This window comes from Eulemur rufifrons, chromosome 19, assembly GCF_041146395.1.
Source record: "Eulemur rufifrons isolate Redbay chromosome 19, OSU_ERuf_1, whole genome shotgun sequence".
NCBI lineage: Eukaryota > Metazoa > Chordata > Mammalia > Primates > Lemuridae > Eulemur > Eulemur rufifrons.
In genome coordinates this window covers 68,026,277-68,051,252 of record NC_091001.1, presented here as the reverse complement: position 1 = coordinate 68,051,252, position 24,976 = coordinate 68,026,277, and the positions used below count along the sequence as shown (strand labels likewise).

The 24,976-nt window shown below is 34.3% G+C and overlaps 1 protein-coding gene across 2 annotated transcripts in view; it reads left to right on the top strand.

Annotated features, from left to right (window-relative positions):
* Positions 1-773: 773 nt before the first annotated feature.
* Positions 774-24,976, top strand: part of SANBR (SANT and BTB domain regulator of CSR) — a 49,996-nt gene continuing 25,793 nt past the window's right edge. Inside the window, exons 1-10 of one of the 2 annotated variants that reach the window (XM_069494683.1) lie at positions 774-923; positions 3,517-3,703; positions 5,367-5,460; positions 7,700-7,938; positions 11,342-11,400; positions 12,842-13,002; positions 16,543-16,629; positions 16,742-16,852; positions 19,442-19,565; positions 22,355-22,507. In XM_069494683.1, the coding sequence (XP_069350784.1) occupies positions 774-923; positions 3,517-3,703; positions 5,367-5,460; positions 7,700-7,938; positions 11,342-11,400; positions 12,842-13,002; positions 16,543-16,629; positions 16,742-16,852; positions 19,442-19,565; positions 22,355-22,507 (1,365 nt within the window). The remainder of the gene's footprint in view (positions 924-3,516; positions 3,704-5,366; positions 5,461-7,699; positions 7,939-11,341; positions 11,401-12,841; positions 13,003-16,542; positions 16,630-16,741; positions 16,853-19,441; positions 19,566-22,354; positions 22,508-24,976) is intronic. The other variant, XM_069494684.1, reaches the window with a different exon arrangement.

Here is a 24,976-nt window from a genome sequence, read left to right as displayed (position 1 = left end):
AGTTGTCACATTACTTCTAAATACAAGGAAGAAGAGAAGAACTTTCCAAAGTGGAATTGTTTCGAACATATAGAAATAACACTAGAGGTGTTGCTATAATCTTCCCATCATTTATAACTAATTATCACAGGACACAATAATTGTTATGCTTAGCCTAAAATATCAGAATAACTTGGTTTTAAATTTCATTTTATTATATCAGTAAAAATTCAGTATGCTCAGCCTTCATTGTTTATAACATGGACATTCATTCACAGAAAAATGGAATCTTTCTTAGGAATAGAATCTTCTTAATCAGCTATGTTTGGTATGTTTTATAGCTTAATTCCACCATCCTATGAATTGCTAATCAGAGTATAAATCAGGTACATTTAAGGATTTTTTTAGGAAGATAAATTATATTCAACTTTTTTCCCAATGTTTTATTATGACAATTTTTGAACTTACAACAGAGTCAAAAAGAGTTTTATAATGAACACCTATATGTCTACCACCTAAATTCTACCATTAATATTTTATTATGTTTTTATCATATATTTATCCATCTGTCCATCTTTTTTATAAATTCATCAACCCATAATATTCAAATGCTTTTATATTTGAAGAGATTTGGACTATATGTTGTTTGTTTATTTTAGATCAGTTTTATTTTTCCTTTATATATAGCAGATAATTCTTAGGAATGAATTATAACTGATCTATAATGTTCTGAGAACATTTGGATTTCAGATTTAAATAAAGTTGTTTGTGTTTCCTGTTTCTGGTTCCAAAAGATGAGTCGTGGATATTCAGAAAACAACAATTTCATGAACAATAATAACCAAATGGTGTTGGACATGATCCTTTATCCATTAATTGGAATCCCTCAGACCATCAACTGGGAAACAGTAGCAAGGCTCGTGCCAGGATTAACACCCAAAGAGGTAAATAACAGTCCCCCAAATATCTCCTGAAAAAAAATCAGAAAAGTTGATCAATTTAAAGAAACAACAACTAAGGAAAAAAACTATTTGAGGTTTACATATTCATATGCATGTATTAATACTGCATGGACATATCTGTATTATTTGACTAGATGCAAGTTATATTAATTATATTTTAACACATTGACTGCCACACTGTAAAAAAAAATTTTTTCCTTGGGGCCATGGTATTTTATTACAAAAATAGAATAAAAACTTTGAAAGCAAAACAGTCCTTTCTAATTTAATGAAAAATTTATTTTTTATTGTTTTCTGTGTTTTTTTTTTCAGTAAAAATATAATATAAAAACAAAAATTAGTAATGTAAAAAGTAATCTAAACTTGAGAAATAGTTCATAAGGGTAAAACATTTTTCTTGTGTTGTCAGACTTAAGTGTAATTTAAAGGTAAACAAATAGAAAAATGAAATTTATTGACTTCCAGTCATTTAATCCACATTTTTAGAATTAAATTGTCAATATTAATTGTAACAATAAGGACATCAACAAGTAAGATTTTCATGAACTAACTACAGGGTTTTGCCCAGGGGGCCACCCGTCATGTAACATGTATGTTATAGCATGGCAGCGTGAGTTACTTGTGCACCATGTGGCTCCCAAGGTAGAGAGAAATTTGAGTTATATATGTTTCACAAGGCCCCAGGCTCAAACCTAGCATGAATTAAATACAACTCACATGACAGTTAATGTGTTAACCCACCTGCTATGTTTATTTTATGTTTTTATTTATTTATTTATTTTTTTTGAGACAGAGTCTCACTCTGTTGCCTGGGCTAGAGTGCCGTGGTGTCAGCCTAGCTCACAGCAACCTCCAACTCCTGAGCTCAAGTGATCCCCCTGCCTCTCAGTCTCCGGAGTAGCTGGGACTACAGGCATGCGCCACCCTGCCCGGCTAATTTTTTCTATATATTTTTAGTTGTCCAGCTAATTTCCTTCTATTTTTAGTAGAGATGGGGTCTCACTCTTGCTCAGGCTGGTCTCGAACTCCTGACCTCAAATGATCCACCCGCCTCGGCCTCTCAGAGTGCTAGGATTATAGGCATCAGCCACCAACCACCTGCTATGTTTAAATTTGACCTCATCGTATATGTTTATAACTGAAAAGTCACTAATAATATCTTAATTTAAGCAAAATAAGTGTTCTTGTAAAATTATGGGTAGATAAAATTTTTATAAATCAGATATGTTATTAAATCCCTAATGCTGTGTTTCTCAAACTTAAGTAATATCGAAACCTTTTTGAAGGAAATGAACACTAAAACCAACACAATTCAAACTAATAATGCCAACTTAATATGTTGAGTAATAGTGGTTTTGCTAAAATTAAATTGCTAATTTTAACACAAATATTATATATATAGTGTGTTGTGGCATTCCTTTGCATTGCCACTTGCCTTTCAGAGCCTTCTTTTGCCACTTTTCTCTCAAAAGTATTTTTTTTTTTTTTTTAAGAGACAACGTCTCGCTTTGTCACCCAGGATGGAGTACAGTCATGCGATCATCATCGCAACCTCAAATTCCTGGGCTTAAACAGTCCTCCCACCTCAGCCTCCTGAGTAGCTGGGACTACAGGCACATAATACCACACCCAGCTAATTTTTATATTTTTTTATAGAGACAGGGTCTCGCTGTGTTGCCCAGGCTGGTCTTGAACTCCTGGCCTCAAGCAATACTACTGCCTCAGCCTCCCAAAGTGCTGGGATTACAGGTGTGAGCCATGGTACCACGTGACCAAGTCTTCATTATTTTAATAAAGAAAATCTAGTGTCACCAATTAGATATGCTTTGGTTTGCTTTCCACTGAAGGGGTCATGGTTTGGTCTTATTCCTGGTAGGATGTCAGTTAATATAAAAATAAAAGCCAAGTTTTTAACTAAATTATTTAAAGTATCAGGTGTTAATAGATGCAGAGCAAAGGAATATATGGTTGATGAAAGCAGTTTTCATCTTTGTACAAGAGCATAAACAAATATTTTTTTGAGTTAAAGCATGTTAATATAAAATTCTACCCTGAATTTAAAAAGAGAAAAAAATAAGCCAGATTCTTTTGTGTAGTGAAACATGTACAGATTTTTTAGGTGTTATTCAACAGATTAATATTAACTGACAAAAAATAATTATAGAGAAGTACCTTCAAATAGAAGGCAAGAAAATATCTTCTCATCTTTTTATTTAAAACATTCCCAAACCTCTTTTTTTTTCTTTTTTTTTTTTTATTTGAGACAGTCTCACTCTGTCGCCTGGGCTAGAATGCAGTGGCATTCTCATAGCTCACTGCAACCTCAAACCCCTGAGCTCATGCAGTTCTCCTGCCTCAGCCTCCCAGGTAGCAGGGACTACAGGCGCATGTCATGATGCCCAGCTAATTTTTCTATTTTTAGTAAAGAGAGGGTGTCTCTCTTACTCAGGCCTGTCTGGAACTGCTGAGCTCCAGCAATCCTTCCACCTCGGCCTCCCAGAATAGTAGGATTACAGGTGTGAGCCATTGCGCCCAGCCTCCAAACCTCTGTTTCTTTCATTTTATATCATGACAGTGTGCAAAAAGGTTTGATGAACTGAAGAGCAGTGGAAGCTCACCTGTTGACAACCAGTATAATCCCCTAATGGCTGCTGGAGAGAGTCCTGTTGAAACTTTAGCCACATATATCAAATCATCACTTCTTGACACACAGGGAGAATTTCAGGAGACTCCTGTTGGTCAGGATGCAGTTTCCAAAACAGGTAAGACTTAAAAGTACAGCACTTGTCCTTATGATGATTCTACAAAATATTATGTATTCCAATCAACTTTTCTTTCTTTGTTTAAAGGTTAGTATAAATATTAAAAGAAAAATCTATTAGTGTTTGTATCTTCCTGAATTTTAAAAATTATATTTATCTTGGCTATATTTAAAAATTTTTAAGTGGTAATATATAGGTCAAACACTATCACCAAAAAAATCAAAATTTTCTACTCTTATTTATTGGCCTAGTTATTTCATATTTATTATTTATTATGAATATTACTTTACTTTAAAGGGATTTGCATTATACCTTTTTTGTTTTTTTGTTTTTGAGACAGAGTGTCGCTCTGTTGCCCCAGCTAGAGTACAGTAGCCTCATCATAGCTCACTGCAACTTCAAATTCCTGGGCTCAAGTGATTCTCCTGCCTCAGCCTCCAGGGTAGCTGGGACAATAGGCACGCACCACCATGCCCAGCTAAATTTTCTATTTTTAGTAGAGAGGAGGTCTTGCTCTTGCTCAGGCTGGTCTAGAACTCCTAACCTCAAGCGATCCTCCCTCCTCAGCTTCCCAGAGTGCTAGGATTACAGTCATGAACCACCTTGCCCAGCCAGCACTATACCCTTTACTTCTATGGTTCCCAACCCCCAGGCCATGGACTGGTACCGGTCTGTGGCCAGTTGAGAACCAGGCCACACAGCAGGAGGTGAGCAGTGGGTAAGTGAGCAAAGCTTCATCTGTATTTACAGGCACTCCTCATTGCTCACATCACCAACTGAGCTCCACCTCCTGTCAGATCAGTGGCAGCATTAGATTTTGCATTATGGTGAGTTGTATAATTATTTCATTATATATTACAATGTAATAATAACAGAAATAAAGTGCTCAATAAATGTAATGCGTTTGAATCATCCTGAAACCATCCCTACCACCCCTGTCTGTGGAAAAATTGTCTTCCATGAAACCAGTCCCTGATACCAAAAAGGTTGGGGACCTCTGCTTCACTAATTTTTTTTTATTTTTTTCCTGAGAGCATCTTGCTTGTTTCTCAATTTTTTTATACCTGCTTTTTTTTTTTTTTTTTTTTTTTTTTTAAAGAGACAGGGGTCTCACTGTAGTGCTCAGGCTGATCTTGAACTCCTGGGCTCAAGCAATCTTCCCACATAGTTGGGAATACAGGCAAGCACTCTTGTGCCAAGCCTACAGCCACTCTTTATTACAGTCAGCAAGTGCTCAAATGACACAGTAGCAGAGCAAGAGAGATGTTTTCTGCAATTCCATTGGAAATAATAACTGGTTTTAGAAATCCTCAGGGTGGAGTGAGTTATTTTAATCTCAGCAGAGTATTGATATAAAAATTCGCTTCGGGAAGAGAAAATTGTGCTGTTGGCTTTTGAACATTTGACCCACATTTGTACACACTGCATCAGTATTTTTTGAAATCTTCATTGTAACATTATCAATTTGTGATTCATATTTTTTGTACAGTTTCTTCCTTATACCTTTAGAAATATTAAGGGAAAATGCCACCTTACAAGTACCATCTTTAGCCTTGGAAACCATGCATTTACAGTATTACCATTCAATAAGTAAAAACCCATTCTCAGCTAGAAATGCTAACTCCCCCCCTTTTTTTTGTATGTGTTTGTTTCTGTATTTAAGGAAGACATAGTATAGCTTCCACAAGGAATTGTTCTTCAGAAAGTGAAAATTGTACTACTCGTAATGGTGGAGAAAAGACTGAAGAATCTGAAGGGTAGGAGGCTGGTTGTTTGCTAGATAAGATTTAATATTAATATCAACATTAAATTATAAAATATATGATTAGTGATTATATGCATCAGTTACCATAATTTAGGAATTTCACATTACACATTTGCTGAAACAATTGGAGTCAGCTTGGTTCATGTGTTGAACTATGACTATACCTAAACATATGGCTTGCTCATGTTATTATTTATAAATTGGACTACATTTTCCTATTTTAAAAATTTTATTTTTATATTTGTAAATATTAGAAATAATATCTATTAACATAAAACTTTAAAAAGTACATTTTAGTACCCAAAGAAAAATCTCTATGCCATTAGTTCTCCAACTTTATTAAAGAAAGTGATGTATATTTTAGAACTATTTGAATATAATTACTCATTATAGAAAGGTTTACAAATTAGGCTGTGTCTTTCAGTGTATTGCAAGTTTTGATAGTTTTGTATTGTTTGTCTGTTTTATATACAATAAACTGTACATATTTTAAGTGTTCACTTAGATGATTTTTGACAAATGGGTACACCATATAACCATCACCCAAATCAATATCATTCCTGAAAGTTCTTTTGTGCACCTTTACTTTCAATAGATTTTTAAATAACAGCTTGATTAATATATAATTTATATATCATAAAATTCACCCTTTTGAAAAAGTTCTGGAGGCGGATGATGGTGAATGTACTTAATGCTACTGAACTCTAAGCTGAAAAGTGGTTAAAAGGGTGAATTTTGTTATGTGTATTTTACACAATAAAAAAATTCACCCTTTTAAAGCATATAGTTCAGTGGTCTTATTCACACAGATTTTTTTTTTTTCCCTTGGAGACGGAGTCTCACTCTTTTGCCCTGGCTAGAGTGCCGTGGCGTCAGCCTAGCTCACAACAACCTCAAACTCCTGGGCTCAAGCAATCCAACTGCCTCAGCCTCCCGAGTAGCTGGGACTACAGGCATGCACCACCATGCCTGGCTAATTTTTTTCTATTTTTAGTTGTTTGCTAATTTTTTCTATATATTTTTAGTTGTCCAGATAATTTCTTTCTATTTTTCAGTAGAGACGGAGTCTCGCTCTTGCTCGGGTTGGTCTCGAACTCCTGACCTCGAGCAATCCTCCCACCTCAGCTTCCCAGAGTGCTAGGATTACAGGCATGAGCCACCGTGCCTTGTCTCACATAGAATTTTAACTGAAAGGTTTGTTTGTGTGACACAAAAATTTTCCAAATAATTTTTTAACTGAAATTATCTAATATTTCATATTGTAGTCCAAATACCACAGAAACTTGACGTTTCATTATATTAGTTATTACCTGTTTATATTTTGACCATGATTTGTTTGGAAGAACAATTTGTGAAAAGTTATTTAAATTCATTTGACTTTGGTAGACAGTGATTATAATCCTTTTTCTGGTAGCCCAATTTTAGTTCAAATGTAATCATTTTGCATTAGAAATTTGTGAATTAAACAAAATAAATTCATATTATAGGATAGTGTGTCTCTATTTATACCCTTCCTTTTGTAATGACATGAAGGTAGATATGGATCATACTGATGTTTCTTTTTGAGGTGATATAATTTCCAAAGAAAGTGAATTCAAGGGAAATATAATTTTTGAAGCAAACTTTCTGATGTATCATCTAAACTTATTCTTAAATTATTTTTAAATATGTAAATAAGCACATTATAGTCCTAAGAATCCTTTTAACTACATTTATTTTATAATTAATAAATGCCTAAAAGCAAACTTTCTTGCTGTTAAAAATAGCTAAGTAAGCCATGCTAATTTTTCATTTCACTCTTTAATGAATAATTTTAGCTGGGTTTTTTTAAATATTAAAATTTTAGGATTTTTATCTTCCTCTCATACTATAACCATGTAAAAGTACTGTTTTACGTTCCTCATAAAAATTAGAATGTCTTATTTAATCTTTCTTTGTTGAATTGGTATTATTGAAAAATAAATTTTAAAGCATGTAAATTATTAGTCCTTTAGGAACAATATTTTTGTTTTATTAAGCCAGTAGCTTACTAAAATTAGTCATTATCTAAGATACGAGCAGCTTAGCAAGACATTTACTTGAAAAATTCTGAATGTCAAAACCCCATAAAACTGAAGTGTGGTCAAAATCTTCAAAAACATCTTGTTCTCTTACCTCCACTAAATGTCAGTATTCTTGGCTCCTCTCTAAAACTCTAATAATTTCATTTTTGTGTAACATTTTTTATGAAGGCCAAACATGGTGATCCATGTATGTGATGAAGCAAAAAACTTGAAAGAAGATTTTATTTGCCCACGAGATCTTTTGATATCAGAAATGAAGTACTTTGCTGAATATTTATCTATGGATGCCCAGCGCTGGGAAGAGGTGGACATTTCAGTTCATTGTGACGTTCACATTTTCAACTGGTTGATAAAATATGTTAAAAGGAACACTAAGGAGAATAAAGATTGTGAGATGCCCACTTTAGGTAAAAAAATAATCTATTGCTTATTTTGTAGTGAAATTTGTGTGTCACCTGGTAGTTTCTTCAGGCCGAAAGTAAATGTGGAAAATGTTTTGGATGTTAGTATTTATGCTCATATTAGTAATACCTTTTAGAAAACTGATACCTCATCTTTTTTAGTAAATTATATAATAGTAAATTTATGACAAATGGACAGGTCTCTAGGTCAGCAGTTCTCAACGTATGGTATATGAACCACTGGGGTACTGGAGACCCTTTTAGAGGGTTGACAAGGTTGAAACAATTTGCATAATAAACAAAGATGTTATATTTCTTTCTCACTGTGTTAACATTTGCTCAGATAATGCAAAAGCAATGGTGGGTAAAACCATTAGAGCTTTAGCCCACGTGTAGACAGGGGCACCAAACTGTACTAGTAGTACTTAGTTACATAGTTAAAAAGGAAAAAAAGAAGAAAAAAATCCATTTTCACTTAAGAATGTCTTTGATGAAGCAGTAAAAGTTACTAATCTTATTAAATCTTGACCCTTGAATGTATATCTTTTTGATACTCTGATGAACTGGGAAGTACACTTCTGCACACCAACATATGATGGTTTTCTTAAGGAAAAGCAATTGTGTGATTGAGTCATGAGGTAAACTAGCTGCTTTTTTAAAAATAGAAAAAACTATTTTTACTTGAGAGAATGACTGACAGAGAAATTATGGTTATTCGGACTTAGATATTGGCAGACATTTTCTTGAAAATGAGCTGGTCACTTAAAGGAAACAAAGTATTTGTTATCAGTGATAAAATTCAAGCTTTCAAGTGAGAATTACAGTTTCGGAAAACTTACCTGCTTTCATGTGCTTGACAACGTCTCAATACTTAAAGATTTCTGATGAGATTGGTGGTTATATTGACAAATGTAATTTTTAAATATATTGTACAATGAAATAAAATGTTTCAACATTTGGAAGATCTACATAACTCAGTGAGCCACAGTGTTTTCCGAACAACCAATACATTATGTTTTTAAAAATCGTGCATGAGTTAAAGATCCATTCAAAGTACGAGATAAATCAGTGGATTTTGATGTTAACAGAGTATGAAAAGTTCACTGATACAGTTTCAGATTCCATTGCAACTAAATTTCAAGAAACTCCCATTTGGGTTGGATGCAGTAGCTCAGCCCTGTAAACCCAGTGCTTTGGGAAGCTGAGACAGAGGATCACTGGAGCCCAGGAATTTGAGATTAGTCAGCTATGATCGCACCACTGCACTCCAGACTGGGTGAGACCCTGTTTCAAAAAAGAAAAGAAAAGAAAAGAAACTACCATTTGTCAAATTTTGTGTAACATCAAAGAATGCTGCTACCCACAGATTGAATAGATAGGAGAATCCAGTTGTCTTCTATTAAGTCAGACATTGAAGAGATTTGCAAAAAATGTCAAACAGTACTACTTTTCCTGCTAATTTTTTTTATTTTGGAAAATATAGTTATTTTTAATAAAAATATGTTAACATGCAATAAATCTTTTATTATTTTTTAAATGAATTAATAAATATATTTTTAATTTCTCTATTTTAATTTCTAACATGGTAAATGCTAATAAATATAACCCACATAAACAAAAGCTCTTTAAGATTCTCAGCTTTTAAGATTATAAAGCGGTCCTGAGACTGAAAGTTTAAGCACTAGTGTTCGGAATGATAGCATACTATTAGTATTACTCGTAGAATTAATCTAGATTACCAAGTAAATTTTCAGTGGGCATAGACTTGTATAGAAAATCACACTTGTGATTTAATAAAGTCTGACTGTGTACCAAAACTGCTATTTATAGCAGTATGAAAATATTTCTAAACTCTTATTCAGAGTAAATAAATCTACATTGACTGTAAAAGTTTTCTAAAGAAGTTTATAACTTAACTGTATTCTAGTCACCAAATTAATAGGAAAGGTTTTCAGTGGTCCTTAAATAAAAATTACAAGATTGCTAAATCAAAATTTTCAGCCAGTTGGAGTCCAGAGATTCCAGACTACCTACCTATGAAATGTGTGTGTGAAATAAAAATAAAAATATATAGCAAGGAAAAAAGTATTGTTTGATCCAGTATATTTATGTGTATAGTAAAGATAAAAGAAATGGAGCAAAACTAGTCTTTCTGGTATCTTTGCCCTTAAGTCATTGGCTACAAATGTAAGCTTTTACAAAAGCAATCTTTATTCTAATCAGGAAACTACCAAAATGCTTAATTAAATCTCTAATAATCCACCCACTGGTTCTTAACTGTGCTTGGGTATATTACCATTTCATGAGGAGCTTTTTCACCAGCATCTTCCTCCCTTCACCATTTCTATTTGAGACCCTTTAATCTAGGCTTATTATTTAAAGAAAGATTGGGATTACTTACTCTAACCATTGTCTGCTTAGTCCTTTATTTAGAAGAATTGTCTTAGTACTGTAATGGTACAAAATAACAATTTTTTTGTTTGTCTCAAATATACCTAAGGGGGCCGGGCGTGGTGGCTCACGCCTGTAATCCTAGCACTCTGGGAGGCCAAGGCGGGCGGATTGTTTGAGCTCAGGAGTTGGAGAACAGCCCGAGCAAGAGCGAGATCCCGTCTCTACTAAAAATAGAAACAAATTATGTGGACAGCTAAAAATATATATAGAACAATTAGCCGGGCATGGTGGTGCATGCCTGTAGTCCCAGCTACTCGGGAGGCTGAGGCAGTAGAATTGCTTGAGCCCCGGAGTTTGAGGTTTCTGTGAGCTAGGCTGATGCCATGGCACTCTAGCCGGGGCAACAGAGTGAGACTCTGTCTCAAAAAAATATGTATATACGTCATGGGAGATGACAGGTTTACTGAAACTATAGTGTCAGGCGGCATCTCCCTTTTTCTATCTGTATGCCTGAAAGCTCACTCAGTATGCCCTTAGGAAATAACTTCTACAGTAGTAAATTTTTTATTATCTTTCAGAATCTTTAAATTAAATATTTGTTCATAATAAGCATTGAATTCCTTTTGAAATAACTTCATTAATAACAAGTGTTCTCATCAATCATTTTCAGAATTTTCTCACTATGACTTTTGTATGTGATGCATTATAGTCTCAATTTTGATTATCTTTTTTTCTGGTTTAGTGAAGGAGAAGTTTCCATATGTCATATTTTTAGCTGGAGTCTTTTTACTTGTATGAATCTAACTCCAGGGAAAATTTACTGTGTGCATTTTCTTTTAAAATGGAATTTTCTTTCTTTTGTATATCTAACCCATATGATATAATAAGGCTGTATTAAATTTTTCTGCTAAAGTAACATCTTCTTTTAAGGTGAGAAGGAGCCTGTTCACAGGATATGGATATTGAGGTGCAAATCAGAAAGAAAACCTAATTTTTTTGTTGTTTTCTTTTTTAGAGCCAGGAAATGTCATTTCAATTCTTATTTCGTCAGAGTTTTTGAAAATGGATTCATTAGTAAGTATTAATAAAAAGAAACTAAAGTTCTTTGTTCACTTATGCTTTTTTCCCCTTCAAGTATCTAGAAAATTCTAAGACATCTTGCTAAAATAGTTGCTAATTCAAGAGTGTGATTTCATTAGAATAAACTTCTTGTTTGGAAGTACTTTGTTCTGTTGGAAAGGGGTTAAGCCTACTATATATCATTTGTATGGTATGCCGATAAAGCAAGCAATTAATCCTCAAGGAGTAGCTCACTGTTATATGAGATGAAACTAAACAAAATTAACTTTATCCCAAAGGGGATTTTACCCTACAACCAAATTAAATTAAAATTAATTAGAATATATTAATACTTGTTTTTGTTATTTAAGTAATTTCTTTAAGCATGTCGTGCTTATTTGTGTCTTTCACTTATGTTCAGTGAATGAAGAATGAATATCCAACAATTAAACAATATAATTTTGTGTATGTATCACAGAAGTTCATGTCTGTTGCTTAAGAGCAGCTGAGGAAACATAAAAGCACAATATATACATACAGATTTCAAGTTCTAACATTAAATATATTTATTTTTATTTTTCTTTTTTTATTTGATAAATTTCTTTATCATTAAAATGATTTCATATGTTTTGTGATTGATATTTTGTGGTTCATATTTAAATAAATATTTGCTTTATAATGCCTGGTGAAACTGTATTACACAGGCCAGACAATTCCTTTGCTATGTTAACAGATGTGAAATTTGTTTATTTAATTGTTTGGGGTCTGACTAGTTCCCTGTTTCTTTCTGATCCTTAGCCCCTCCCCATTTAGCCAGCTGGTATTAATTGTTTCAGGAAAGGGTTACAGAAAAAAAGCGGAGACTAAAAGAGTCTTTGAGTTTTGAAATTTTTACAACTTTGAATTTTGAAATCTAAGCCCTAAAGGATAATGTTTTTGCCCTAAGCAAAATATTTTGAGAAATACGTGATTAGCCTGTCTTTACTTTTAAAGTAGATAAATGTACCTCAGGTTGGAGAGAGAGGAAGAAAAAGAGCAAACACAACACAACTAAGAAAACCCTGAATTAACTGAAATTTTGTTTCTGCCACCCAGAGAAGAAGAACCTTAAAATTGTAACTAAGTTTAATTATCGAAAGTTACATATCCTGTACGCTTGACTTTATAGGCTAAGATTTATACTTGCCACAACCATAAAAAATGTATTATTGTTTTAAACGTTCTAAAGAAAGTTGAAAATAATTTTTTTTTTAGGTATGTATATATGTCATTGCAGATTTGATCTTCAGGACCACTTTGGAATAGTGTAGATTAACTCAAATAGGCAAAACCCAGCTAGTGCCTAGCAAAACATGGATTAGGCTTTTAATGTATTTTATCTTTGAAAGCTATTGCTATGACATTATCCTTCACACTACTGTTTTCAACATTCATTTTCTGTTCTGTGTTTTTTTAGGTTGAACAATGTATTCAGTATTGCCACAAAAATATGAATGCCATAGTAGCTACCCCATGCAACATGAACTGTATTAATGCAAATCTTCTTACACGTATAGCTGATCTGTTCACACACAATGAAGTTGATGATTTAAAGGACAAAAAAGATAAATTTAGAAGGTAATTTTTAAAATTGAATTTTAAATTTAATGTTCCTATTAAAAGAAATATATTTCTATTTAATGTTAGTGAAATATTTTACTCTTAGAATATACTTAGAGATATATTTTTATTTTAAGTGAAGTAAAATTTATGCAGAGCTAATGGCTCAAGATAAAAATTATTAATAGTAATTAGTTATTTTGTATAATGAACATATGAGCATATAGTGATAGTGAATTATGTTAAAAATTATTAAGACACTACTCAGGAAACTGAGGCAAGAAGATTACTTGAGACCAGGAATTGGAGGCTATAGTGAGCGATCATTGTGCCTGTCAATAGGTACTGTACTCTACTCTGGGCAACATAGTGAGACCCCATCTCTAAAGAAAAAAAAAAAATTGGCCTTGGTATAAAGGGGAAGAGTAGTATGAGAGAAGGTCAGCAGTAGTTATATCATTTAGGGGCTGTTTAGGTAATAGCAAGGAGGATATACTTTATTCTAGGTGTGAATGGAAGCAGGGGAGTGACATAACCTGATTTGTTTTCAAGAGCTCGTTCTGGTTGCTGTGTGGAGAATATACTTGAAGGATATAAGAAGCAAGGAGACCTCTTAGGAGGCTAGTGTAGTAGTCTGTTGAGAAATGAAAGGGTTTGAACTACAGTAGAAGCAGAGGAACTGGAAAGAAATAGATGGATTCAGGATGTGTTGTTAGAAAGATTTGATAGATTTGTGAATAGAATGATGTAGGAAGAGAGAGAGGATTCCAGGATAATTATTAGGTTTTCAGCTTGAGCAACTAAGTGTATAGTAGTACCATTAATGGAGAAAGGAAGGATTGGGAGAGGAAGAACTGGGGTGAGGGAAATCAAGAAATGGATTTGGGTCGTGTTAAGCTTATTTAATATACTTCTTAGACATCCAGGTGGGATGGCAGGTAAATAGTTGGATTATTAGTTTCATTTTTAGGTCAGAGATCAGGGCTTAAAATAGCAACTTAAGAGTTGATGAGGTTTGAAACCATGGAACTGGATGAGGTTTTAGTGGGGTTTTGTGTGTGTCCTGTTCGAGAAATCTTTGCCTACCTAAAAGTGGCAAAGACATCCTCCTATATTTTTTCTATTATTCATCTTGAATTAATTTTTTTGTGTGTGTTATGAGATAGGGATTAAGGTTCATTTGTTTTTTCAAATAGATATGTAGTTGACACAGCACCCTATATTGAAAAGACCATCCTTTCCCCACTGAATTGCAATAGCAGCTTTACTATAAATCAAGATACTCTATGTGAGGTCTGTTTCTGAGTGGTCTGTTTTGTTTTGTTGATTTGTCTATCCTTGTGTCGGTAGCACATTGTCTTAATTACAGTTCCCTTGTAATAATTTTTGGTATCTAGTAATCTAAATTCTCAATTTTTGCCCTTCTTCAAGATTGCTTTCTTAGCTATTTTAGGTCCTTTGCATTTCCATATAAATTTTATAATCAACTTGTCCATTTTCTCTTTCTCACACACACACAAACCTGCTGGAATTTGGGGTTAATATGGAACCTGTAGATCAATTTAGGAAGATTGAGCATCTTAATAATATTGAGTCTTTCAGTCCATGAATATGGTATAACCCTCCATTTATTTGAGCCTTCCTTAATTCATTTCAGCAATGTCTTATAGTTTTGGTGTAGAGACATTTTTCCTTTTTAAGTTTATTCTTAGGTATTTAAACTTTGGTGCTGTTGTAAATGCTATTTATTTTATTTTCTAATTGTTAGCAAGATAGTATTGATAAAGGCTACCTAATATTTAGAGGTTCAGCAGAGAAGTAGCCATTGAGGATCCTGAGAATGAGGAGCCAGTGAAGTAGAAGGGAAGGCAAAAGGAAAGAAGGTTTCAAAAGGAGGAAATGATTTAAGTGACCAAATATGTGGAATGCTGCTATCATGTAGAGTATGATGGAGACAGAAATGCTACCCGCTGAATTTAGAAAACTTTTTTCCACATGTTTTACTCTGAATTATTACTTAAAAAGTTAGCAGTAGCTATCAGGGATAGGTAGGCTCTAGAGAGGATTTTTTTAAAGAAGAGAGATACTAGATTATGTTTATATGCTGAGCAGGTTGATGCATTAGAGAGGAAGAAATTGATAATGCAGTGAATTATCTAAGAATTTAGTTCTTAAGGGGGATGAGACAGAGAGGAATTATCTAAGAGCTAAATAATTGAAAATAGGAATGGAATCCTAAATCCAGATTTGGCTTTTAATAGCAACAGACATTACACAAGGAAAAATGGAGACAGGACATACATTTGGAATTAAAGGCACACTTAGAAGACTTTAAGTTCAATTATATTATGCATAATAAAGTATATTATTGAATGCTTAATATTATTGAGCATTTATTAAATGATTATTAATGCTTGAATATTATTAAGCATTTATTGAATGCTTAATATTATGTCTGGCACCCTTTAAAAACATCGTTTATAGGCTGGACATAGTGGCTCTTGCCTGTAATCCCAGCACTTTGGGAGTCTGAGAAGGAAGGATCACTGGAGGCCAGGAGTTTGAGACCAGCCTGGGCAACATAGCAAGACCCTGTCTGTACCAAAAAATTTTTTTAAAAATTAGCTAGGTTTCATTGATGTGTGCCTGTAATCCTAGCTACTTGGGAGGCTGAAGTGGGAGAATCACTGGAGCCTAGGAGTTTGAGGCTGCAGTGAGCTATGATCACTGTAGTGAACGGTGATTGTGCCACTGCACTCCAATCTGGGTGATAGACCGAGACCCTGTCTCAAAAGATAAATAAATAAAATTAAAAATTTAAAAATTGAAGCATCATTTAATTTTCATAAAACCTTATGAGGTTGAAATTATCAACCACATTTTATAGATGAGAAAACAAGGTTCAGAAAGGTTAAGTTGCTAAAGATCATATACCCAGTTATTGGTGGTCCTGGATTATTAAATTCTCAAAATCTTTCATCTTGAATATTACAGTACCAAAGGATTGAAAGAAAGGTAGATATCCATCAATCTTATTTTTCTTGTGAAAATAGATTCTTGATCAAGCAGTTCTCATTTGTAGGTTTATTTACTTAGAACATGAAAAATGTATTGTAAGGCTGGGTGTGGTAGCTCATGCCTGTAATCCTTGCACTTTGGGAGGCTGAGGCAGGAGGATTGCCAAGAATTTGAGACCAGCCTGAGCAAAAGCAAGACCCCGTCTATACAAAAAATAGAAAACTTAGCCAGGCATGGTGGCATATGCCTATAGTCCCAGCTACTCAGGAGGCTGAGGCCGGAGAATCACTTGAGCCCAGGAATGTGAGGTTGCAGTGAACTATGATGAGGCCACTGCATTCTAGCTGGGGCCACAGAATGAGACTCTGTCTCAAAAAAAAAATTATGAACTTCCAAAGAGAGCCTCTCTGAGGTTTTACTAATCTTATTTTATACATGCACAGATAGGTCTGTTTATTTTTATTACTATAGAATAAAACTATAAAGAAATTTTAGTAAAGTAAATACAGAAAATTAATATTGGTCATTTGTTGTTAATAGTAAACTTTTTTGTAAGAAGATTGAGAGACTGTTTGATCCTGAGTACTTGAATCCAGATTCTCGGAGTAATGCAGCAACACTGTATAGGTACAGTACTGTGTTTTTGCTTTGGTATACTTTATAATACAGCTATATTCTTTAATTTACTACATTTAAAATTTTCTTCTTGGATTTTTTTGTGTCTTCTTTTTTGTTATAGATGTTGTTTGTGTAAGAAACTTTTAACAAAAGAAACAGAAAGAAGAATTCCTTGTATTCCTGGAAAAATCAATGTGGATCGACATGGAAATATTGTCTACATTCACATAAGGTGTAGTGAAGATAAAATGCAGCTTTTTAAATGGAAATTTCTATCTAAAACAAGAACTAGCAAAGCAAATAAAAATAAAATAAATGTGAATTTCTAGTGTATTTATAAAAGAAACAGGATAACATCTTTTCTGAATGTGATCCAACTTTGATTTAGAAAGATGCTACTTTCAAAGCAAAGTTATAAAAGTTACATTTTGTTTACTGGGTACATTTTATAATTTTTTTTAATGAAACATAATGTTTAATTTTAAACATTTAAAATGATAAAATCTATTGTATACTAATCTTGAAAGATATTTGGTCAGTACCATTAAAATGATTTTACTAACAGATTTTAGTTATCTATATAATATTATTAATACATTGAATTTTGTAAGAGAACCAAATTTTCTTTCATGTGAATTTTGGTAAGTGAAGAAAATTGTCTTTAAGATTGGATTTTCTGTGATCTATTTGTTTCATACTTTGCCAGTATTCCATTAATACATATTCTATTAATACTTAATATATATTCCTCTTTATGTTCAAAACAAGTTCTCATTCTGAGTTGGGGGAGGGTGTTGTAAATTGGTATGTCTCAGAAAAGCAGAAACTTAAAAAAGGTATGTATTCTTTGACAACATCCTACTGCTAGGAATTTATCCAAAGGAGTAATGTTGAGTTTGTGAAAGCATTTAACAAGAACATTTATTGCTATATTGTTTAAATAGCAAAAAAAAAGGGGGAAACAAATGATAAGCAAACTAAAATATACCCATATAGTAGTATATTTATATAAAACACATCTAATCAATTCTTTTTTTTTTTTTTTTAATTTTTTTTTTTTTTGAGACAGAGTCTCACTCTGTTGCCCAGGCTAGAGTGCCGTGGCGTCAGCCTAGCTCACAGCAACCTCAAACTCCTGAGCTCAAGCGATCCTCCTGTCTCAGCCTCCCGAGTGGCTGGGACTACAGGCATGCGCCACCATGCCCGGCTAATTTTTTCTATATATATTTTTAGCTGTCCATATAATTTCTTTCTATTTTTAGTAGAGATGGGGTCTCGCTCTTGCTCAGGCTGGTCTCGAACTCCTGAGCTCAAACGATCCGCCCACCTCGGCCTCCCAGAGTGCTAGGATTACAGGCGTGAGCCACCGCGCCCGGCCTCTAATCAATTCTTAATGTGCAGCCTTTAAGAATAATGTTGTAAAAGAATATATACTTATATAGAAAGTCGTTAGTAGTAAATGAAGTGAAAAAAAATAGTATATAAACGGACTATAGAAATGATCCCTGAAAGTATAGTCTTAAAAAATAGTATATAAAACAACTAGAAAGGCCGGGCGTGGTGGTTCACACCTGTAATCCTAGCACTCTGGGAGGCCGAGGTGGGAGGATTGCTCAAGGTCAGGAGTTTGAGACCAGCCTGAACAAGAGCAAGACCCCCGTCTCTACTAAAAATAGAAAGAAATTAGCTGGACGACTGAAAATATGTATAGAAAAAATTGGCCGGGCATGGTGGCACATGCCTGTAGTCCCAGCTACTCGAGAGGCTGAGGCAGGAGGATTGCTTAAGCCCAGGAGTTTGAGGTTGCTGTGAGCTAGGCTGATGCCACGGCACTCTAGCCGGGGCAACAGAGTGAGACTCTGTCTCAAAAAAAAAAACAAAAAACTAGAAACATGTTCATTAAAATGTTAACTGTGATGTTACCTTAGAGTGATAGTATTATGGATGGTTTTAATTTTCTTTTTGCTTGTCCTTTTTTCTATATTTAAAAATTGATAGCACTTTTATTAAAGAAAAAAACCTGTGTTATATTTTATACATTAAAACAGAAATACAGAAAAGCACTTAATTAGACCCTAGTATTAATAGTACAGTCAACTTTAAAATGTTTCATTCTTCTCTTAGTACAATAATCAGGGAATCTTCATTAGTTATTGTAAGAACCTAGAATTTTATACTTTTTTTGTCTTGAGACTTGATTCACCTTTTGAAAATTACTTCCATTCTGACAGCAATAATTATTAGTAGCATATGAAAAAATAATTTATATTAATTTCAACATCCATTTTTGTTACTTTATTCAAAGTATTTTTCTACAAGTCAGCAGTTGATGTACATTTGTAAAATTGTCTTTAAAGGTTGGGCATGGAGACTCACACTTGTAATCCTAGCACTTTGGGAGGCTGAGGCAGAAGGATTGCTTGAATCCAGGAGTTCAAGACCAGCTGAGTGAAGTAGTGAGACCCTGGATCTACAAAAAAATAGAAAAATTAGCCAGGCGTGTTGGTACATGCCTATAGTCCTAGCTACTTGGGAGGCTGAGGTAGGAGGATTGCTAAGGTAGGAGGAGCCCAGGACTTTGAGGTTACAGTGAGCTGTGACATTGCCACTGCACTCCAGCCCAGGCAAAAGAGCTAGACCCCGTTATCCACAGAATAAGACAAACTCCCACATGAAATTGTATCTAACTTTCACTGTAGTTAGTACACATCATACCCAGCATTTGGGGAATGTTCTTAGAAATAAAACACAAATTTTAAAACATCTTTTTAAAACAAATTGTTTATATTACTTGCTTATAAAATTGAGGCTCTTTCCCCAGAGATAAGACTTGGGATGTTCATGAGTATTTGAATAGTCTTTTTGAAGAATTAAAATCTTGGAGAGATGTATATTGGCGCTTGTGGGGAACGATCAACTGGCTGACTTGTTCAAGATGTTATCAGGTAATTTTTTTTTAATTTCCTGTTCTGCAGACATTGAGAACAGAGTTCTTTTGATATCTGCTGTTTAATTAGAATTTGGATGTATTTAGACAATATTCAACATCTTTTTTAAAAAACTAAAGGCAAAAGCAATGGTACTGTTAAACATTGCTTACATGGCTTCATTTCTCTTGCCATGTTTCTTCTTTCTTTTTCTTATTTTCATTCCTGAAATAATCAGTGCCTTGTTGAATTTTTAGAAAAGCAACACTTTTAAGTAACCAAGTCAGTTTTTTCAATGGAAAAAAAAATACAGAATCCTTATTGTCGTCATTTATTTTTAGCCAAACTGTTTTCGTTGGCCCATACATTTCTATAGAAATTGAGAAACACCTTTGCAGTTAGGATACTATTGCTGTGTGCCCTTTTTATAACAACTTTGTTCTTAAAAAGTTCTTATTCGTCTTTTATAAATGAAGTCAATAACAAAGGCATAAGAAAGCTTACTATTTGAAGGAACCTATAATATAATAAACACTTTTATGGAATAAATAGGTCTTTGTATGTCATGGGGGGGCTAATTAATTCCTAATTCCTAACTAATCTTTTGTATAAATCTAGAGTTTTCTCTGTGTAGTTTCTTATGAATCCCTAAAGTCTTCCTCCTTCCAGTAATTTTCTTCTCTCACTTGGGTGAGAGATTTTCAGTAGAAGGAAGGAAGAACAGCTTATCAAAATTATCAGAGTGAGATTTCGAACTGTATAAGGTCCCACCTAGTGGATTACCTATGTTCCTACAATTTTGTAAATCAGGTCTATTGAAGTATAATTTATATACAGTAAAATTCATCCTTTTTTTGTGAGGTTTGACGCATGCATACAATTGTGTAACTACCTCTACAATCAAAGTGTAGAACACTTCAATTACCCTAAAAAAATTCCTTTGTGCCCTTTTTTAGTCAATTCCTTCTTCTACCCTAGCTTCTGGCAACCACTGATCTGTTTTCTGTCGCTATAGTTTTGCTTTTTCCAGAATGTCATATAAATAAAATTATATAGTATTTAGCATTTTGAGTCTAGCTTCTTTCACTTAGCAAAATGGGTGTGAAATTTATGCATGTTGTTTCATGAATCAGTTTGTTCTTTTTCATTGCTAAGTAGCAGTCTGTTTTATGAGTATATCACGGTATGTTTAGCCTTTCACCAGTTGAAGGACATTTGTAGTGTTTCTGGTTTGGGCTATTATGAAGAAAGCTGCTGTAAACATTTCCATACAGGTTTTCATGTGAATTTGAGATTTTATTTCTCTTGGGTAATTACCTAGGAGTAAGATTGCTGGGTTGTATGGTGAAGTTTAATATTTACCATGCCTAACAGTTTTCCAAAGACTATGAACCATTTTGCATTTCCACCAGCTATGCATAAGAGCTCTAGTTTCTCCACATCTTAGCAGCAATTGATATTATCAGGTTTGGAGTTTCTTTTGTCAATCTAATAGGTAGGTGGTAGTCCTCCTCACATGGGAGCATCATTTATAATCAGGGATATCAAGCTCCTAAAACCTGACTTGTTTAACAGGAATTTCGAGGGTTTTTTTTTTCATTCTTTCTAGCAAATTGAATATTGATTTATAATATTTAATATTATGGAGAGATCATAAACTCATAAAATAGTTTGTTTACAAAATATTGTGTGTATGAGAATGTGCACCTTATAGTTTTTATCAGACTCAAATTTTTAATTAAAAACTATTATTTGAAAATCATAATTGAAACTAAAAACTAAAAATTCTGAATTATAGACTATCCATAAATGCTTTTGTGTTCAAGATCAGTGCTTAGAATTGTTCATTTCGGGTTTTTTTTTTAATTATTTTACCAACTTATAAATATCTGAAACCTACCAATTTTATAGTTAAGCCTTGATAAGTTTTTTCAAAGTTTTCAAAGACAATGATTCGAAGTTACTTCACAGTTTTTATTAATACAGATGCTAAATATTTACCTTAAAAAATACGCCAAAGGTTATGTATTTTTTAAGGTAAATATTTACCTCATACCTCTAATCCCAGTACTTTGAAAGGCCAAGGCAGGGGATCACTTGAGGCAAAGAGTTCAAGATCAACCTGGCAACAAAGTGAGATATTGTCTCTACAAAAAAGCTAAAAATTAGCCAGGCATGGTGGTCTGTATTCCCAGCTACTCTGGAGACTGAGGCAGGAAGATCCCTTGAGCCCAGGCGTTTGATGCTGCAATGAGCTATGATCGTACCACTGCACTGTAGCCTGGGCAATAGAGGGAGACCCTGTCTCTTAAAAAAAAAGAAAGAAAGAAAAAGAAAAATCAAAGAATAGGTGGTGCAAAATTTTATTTTTCTTTGGAAAACTTTTGAAGTGATTGGCCAATTGTAAAATTGAATGTATAACAAAATCAGTTTAATTCACCTGAATTTTGAGTAAAGTGATTTTGGTTTCTGCTGTGTAATAGCTTTATTGAGGTGGAATTACACACCATAAAATTTATTCATTTTAAGTATATGATTCACTGATTTTTTTTAGTAAATTTACAGAGTTGTGCAACCATCACCACCATCCAATTTTAGTACATTTCCATCTCCCCAAAGAGATCCCTTATGCCCATTTGCTGCTATCTCGCATTTAACCTCCAACCCCTGGAAACCACTAATCTACTTTGTGTCTTTTCTGTACATTTCGTACAAATGGAACATACAGTATGTGGGCTTAAGTAGTTTTGAGATGTATAGTTTCATTGTAGAAATAATAATTGATTTTATATATTTCTTTTATTCAGGCATTTCTCTGTATTGAATTTTCGCATTGTCAATACCATTCAGAAACAGTGGTTTATCCTGCTGCGGCAAGTTTATTGAGTACTGTTGGCACTGGAATTTATCCCTGCTGTAACCAAAAGGTTCTTCGGTTTGATCCCACTCAGCTTACAAAGGTAAGTTTTGAATCTTGCCCTTTTGTAGTTAGAGTCCTTAAAGTATATAAAAGTAATACATTGGCCAGGCGCAGTGGCTCACGCCTGTAATCCTAGCACTCTGGGAGGCCAAGGTGGGAGGATCATTTGAGCTCAGGAGTTACAAACCAGCCTGAGCAAGAGCGAGACCCCATCTCTACTAAAAATAGAAAGGAACTAGCTGGACAACTAAAAATATATAGAAAAAATTAGCCGGGCATGGTGGCACATGCCTGTAGTCCCAGCTACTCGGAGACTGAGGCAGGACGATTGCTTGAGCCCAGGAGTTGGAGGTTGCTGTGACCTAGGCTGACGCCATGGCACTCTAGCCTGGGCAACAGAGTGAGACTCTGTCTCAGAAAAAAAAAAAAAAAAAGTAATACATTCATGTAGAAAGGACTTCAAACAGTACAAAGATAAGTATAGGAAAAAGAAGTTCCCCTTTACACCACTCCCCCATTTTCCATCTCTTCTTCGAGGTAACCACAGTTAATAATTTCCTTTCAGACTTTATTTTGTACACTTGAGGTACAAATTATATGTAGTTTTTTGTGTTGGAAATGAGGTAGTACTATTCATATTCTGTAATTTGCCTTTTTCACTCAACAATTTACCTAGGTTATCTTTTTGTATCGTTTTATTTAACTGCTGTGTACTATTCCAGGCTGTGCATATATCACAATTTATTTAACCATTCTCCTATTGATGAACATTTAGGTTGTTTCCGGATTGATGGTATTACTTTGTTGCAATGAACATCCTTGCACATATATCTTGGTGTAGTATGTGAGTATTGCTATAAGTTAGATTCCTCAGTCACTAACACCTTTGAAAATGTCATGTAATTAAATTTCATGAGTGGATAAAAGGAACATAAAGCTCTTCATCATCATCCACACAAAAAATACTTACAAAGATGTGCCACACACTGTGCAAGGCAGAGGGTAGCATATAAAATTAGATAGTTTCTGCCTTCATGGAACTTACAGCTCAGGCAGTAATACCAAAAGGGGAAAAAAAGCACACAAATGTTTGAAGAAGTATACAGGGCCATAAGTATCTATAATAGGCTGACGTGATCCAGCCATTGAAGTCAAGGAAAGCCTCAAAGGAGTTGGCGTTTAGTCGAGTCTGAAGGATTCATAGGAGTAAGAGAGGTGTAAAGGGCATTCCATTCAGAACAGCAAGGCCAAAAAGAACATAGTAAGAGTCTGGAAGAAACTGAGGCTGTTATAGAACACATGCATAGAACACAAGACAAGGATGGAGAGGTAAGTAGGTGTCAGGCCGTGCAGAGTCAGTACCTTGTAGGCCATGTTAGAGTTTTTCTTTTATCTCAGGTTTTGAAAATATCACTTGCAGTGTGGAGAATGGATTGGAGAGTAGTCAGTGGAGTCAGGTACAAAGGCAAGGTATCACAGTCGTCTTAGAGAGAGATGATGGTAGCTTGGACTAGAGTAGTAGAGATGAAGAGAAGTGGATGAAGTCAATATTTAAGAGGTAAAATTGAAATGACTTGAGGGAGGGAGAGGGGGAGGGGGAAGTCAAAGATGACTGAGTTTCTTGCCGGTGCCACTGGATAGATGGTGGTGCTGTTCACTGAGAAGGAAACAGCAGGTGGGAATCAGGTTTGGAGAGAGGTTCATGAGTTCTGTTTTGTACATTATTGAGTTTGAGGTGCTTTCCGAGAATACCAGGCAGAGGCTGTTAGATATATGAGTTTGGGGGCTCAGAGAAATGGCTAGGCTGGAGATAATTTATAAGTTTTCTTGCAAATAAATGATCATTAAAGTCAGCAGGAATAGGTGAGCATAAGAAGCAGAGGGCTTCTGCTGGAGCCTAGAGAAACTCCAACATCTAATGGCCGGATAAAGAAGCATGAGCCTGCAAAGGAGAATGATCAGGAGCAGCCAGAATAATGGGAGGAAAACCAAAGATTTTGTCAGGAAAGTTAAAGAAGTAGTATATAAATAAAGAGAGAGTGGTCCATGGTGCCTGATACTGCTAAGAGGTCAAATAAAACAATGAGAGAAATGTATCCTTTGGCCTTAGTGACCTGGAATTCACAGGTATGAAGAATTGTTTTGGTGGAGTGCTAGCTCCTGCAGCCAGGTTGGTATTGGTTGAAAAGTGAGTGGGAGATGAACATATGGAGACAGTGTAAATGACAGCTCTTCTGGGAAATTTGAAAAAGGGAACAGATAGGTCTGTAACTAGGTTATGGATATTTGTTCATTGTTTCTGTTTTGATAGGAGAAACCTTTTTAAAAGTCAGTGGGAAGGATCCAGTTGAGAAGGAGAGGTTGATAGTACAAGGTTTATGAGAAGGCAGGGTAGGTTGGGTTCTTAAGCACATGTGGCAGTATTAGTTTAGACAGGAGGAAGGACAACTCCTCTGTTGTAATAGGAAGGAAACGAAGGATGGTTGCAAACATTAGTAAAATTGTGTTT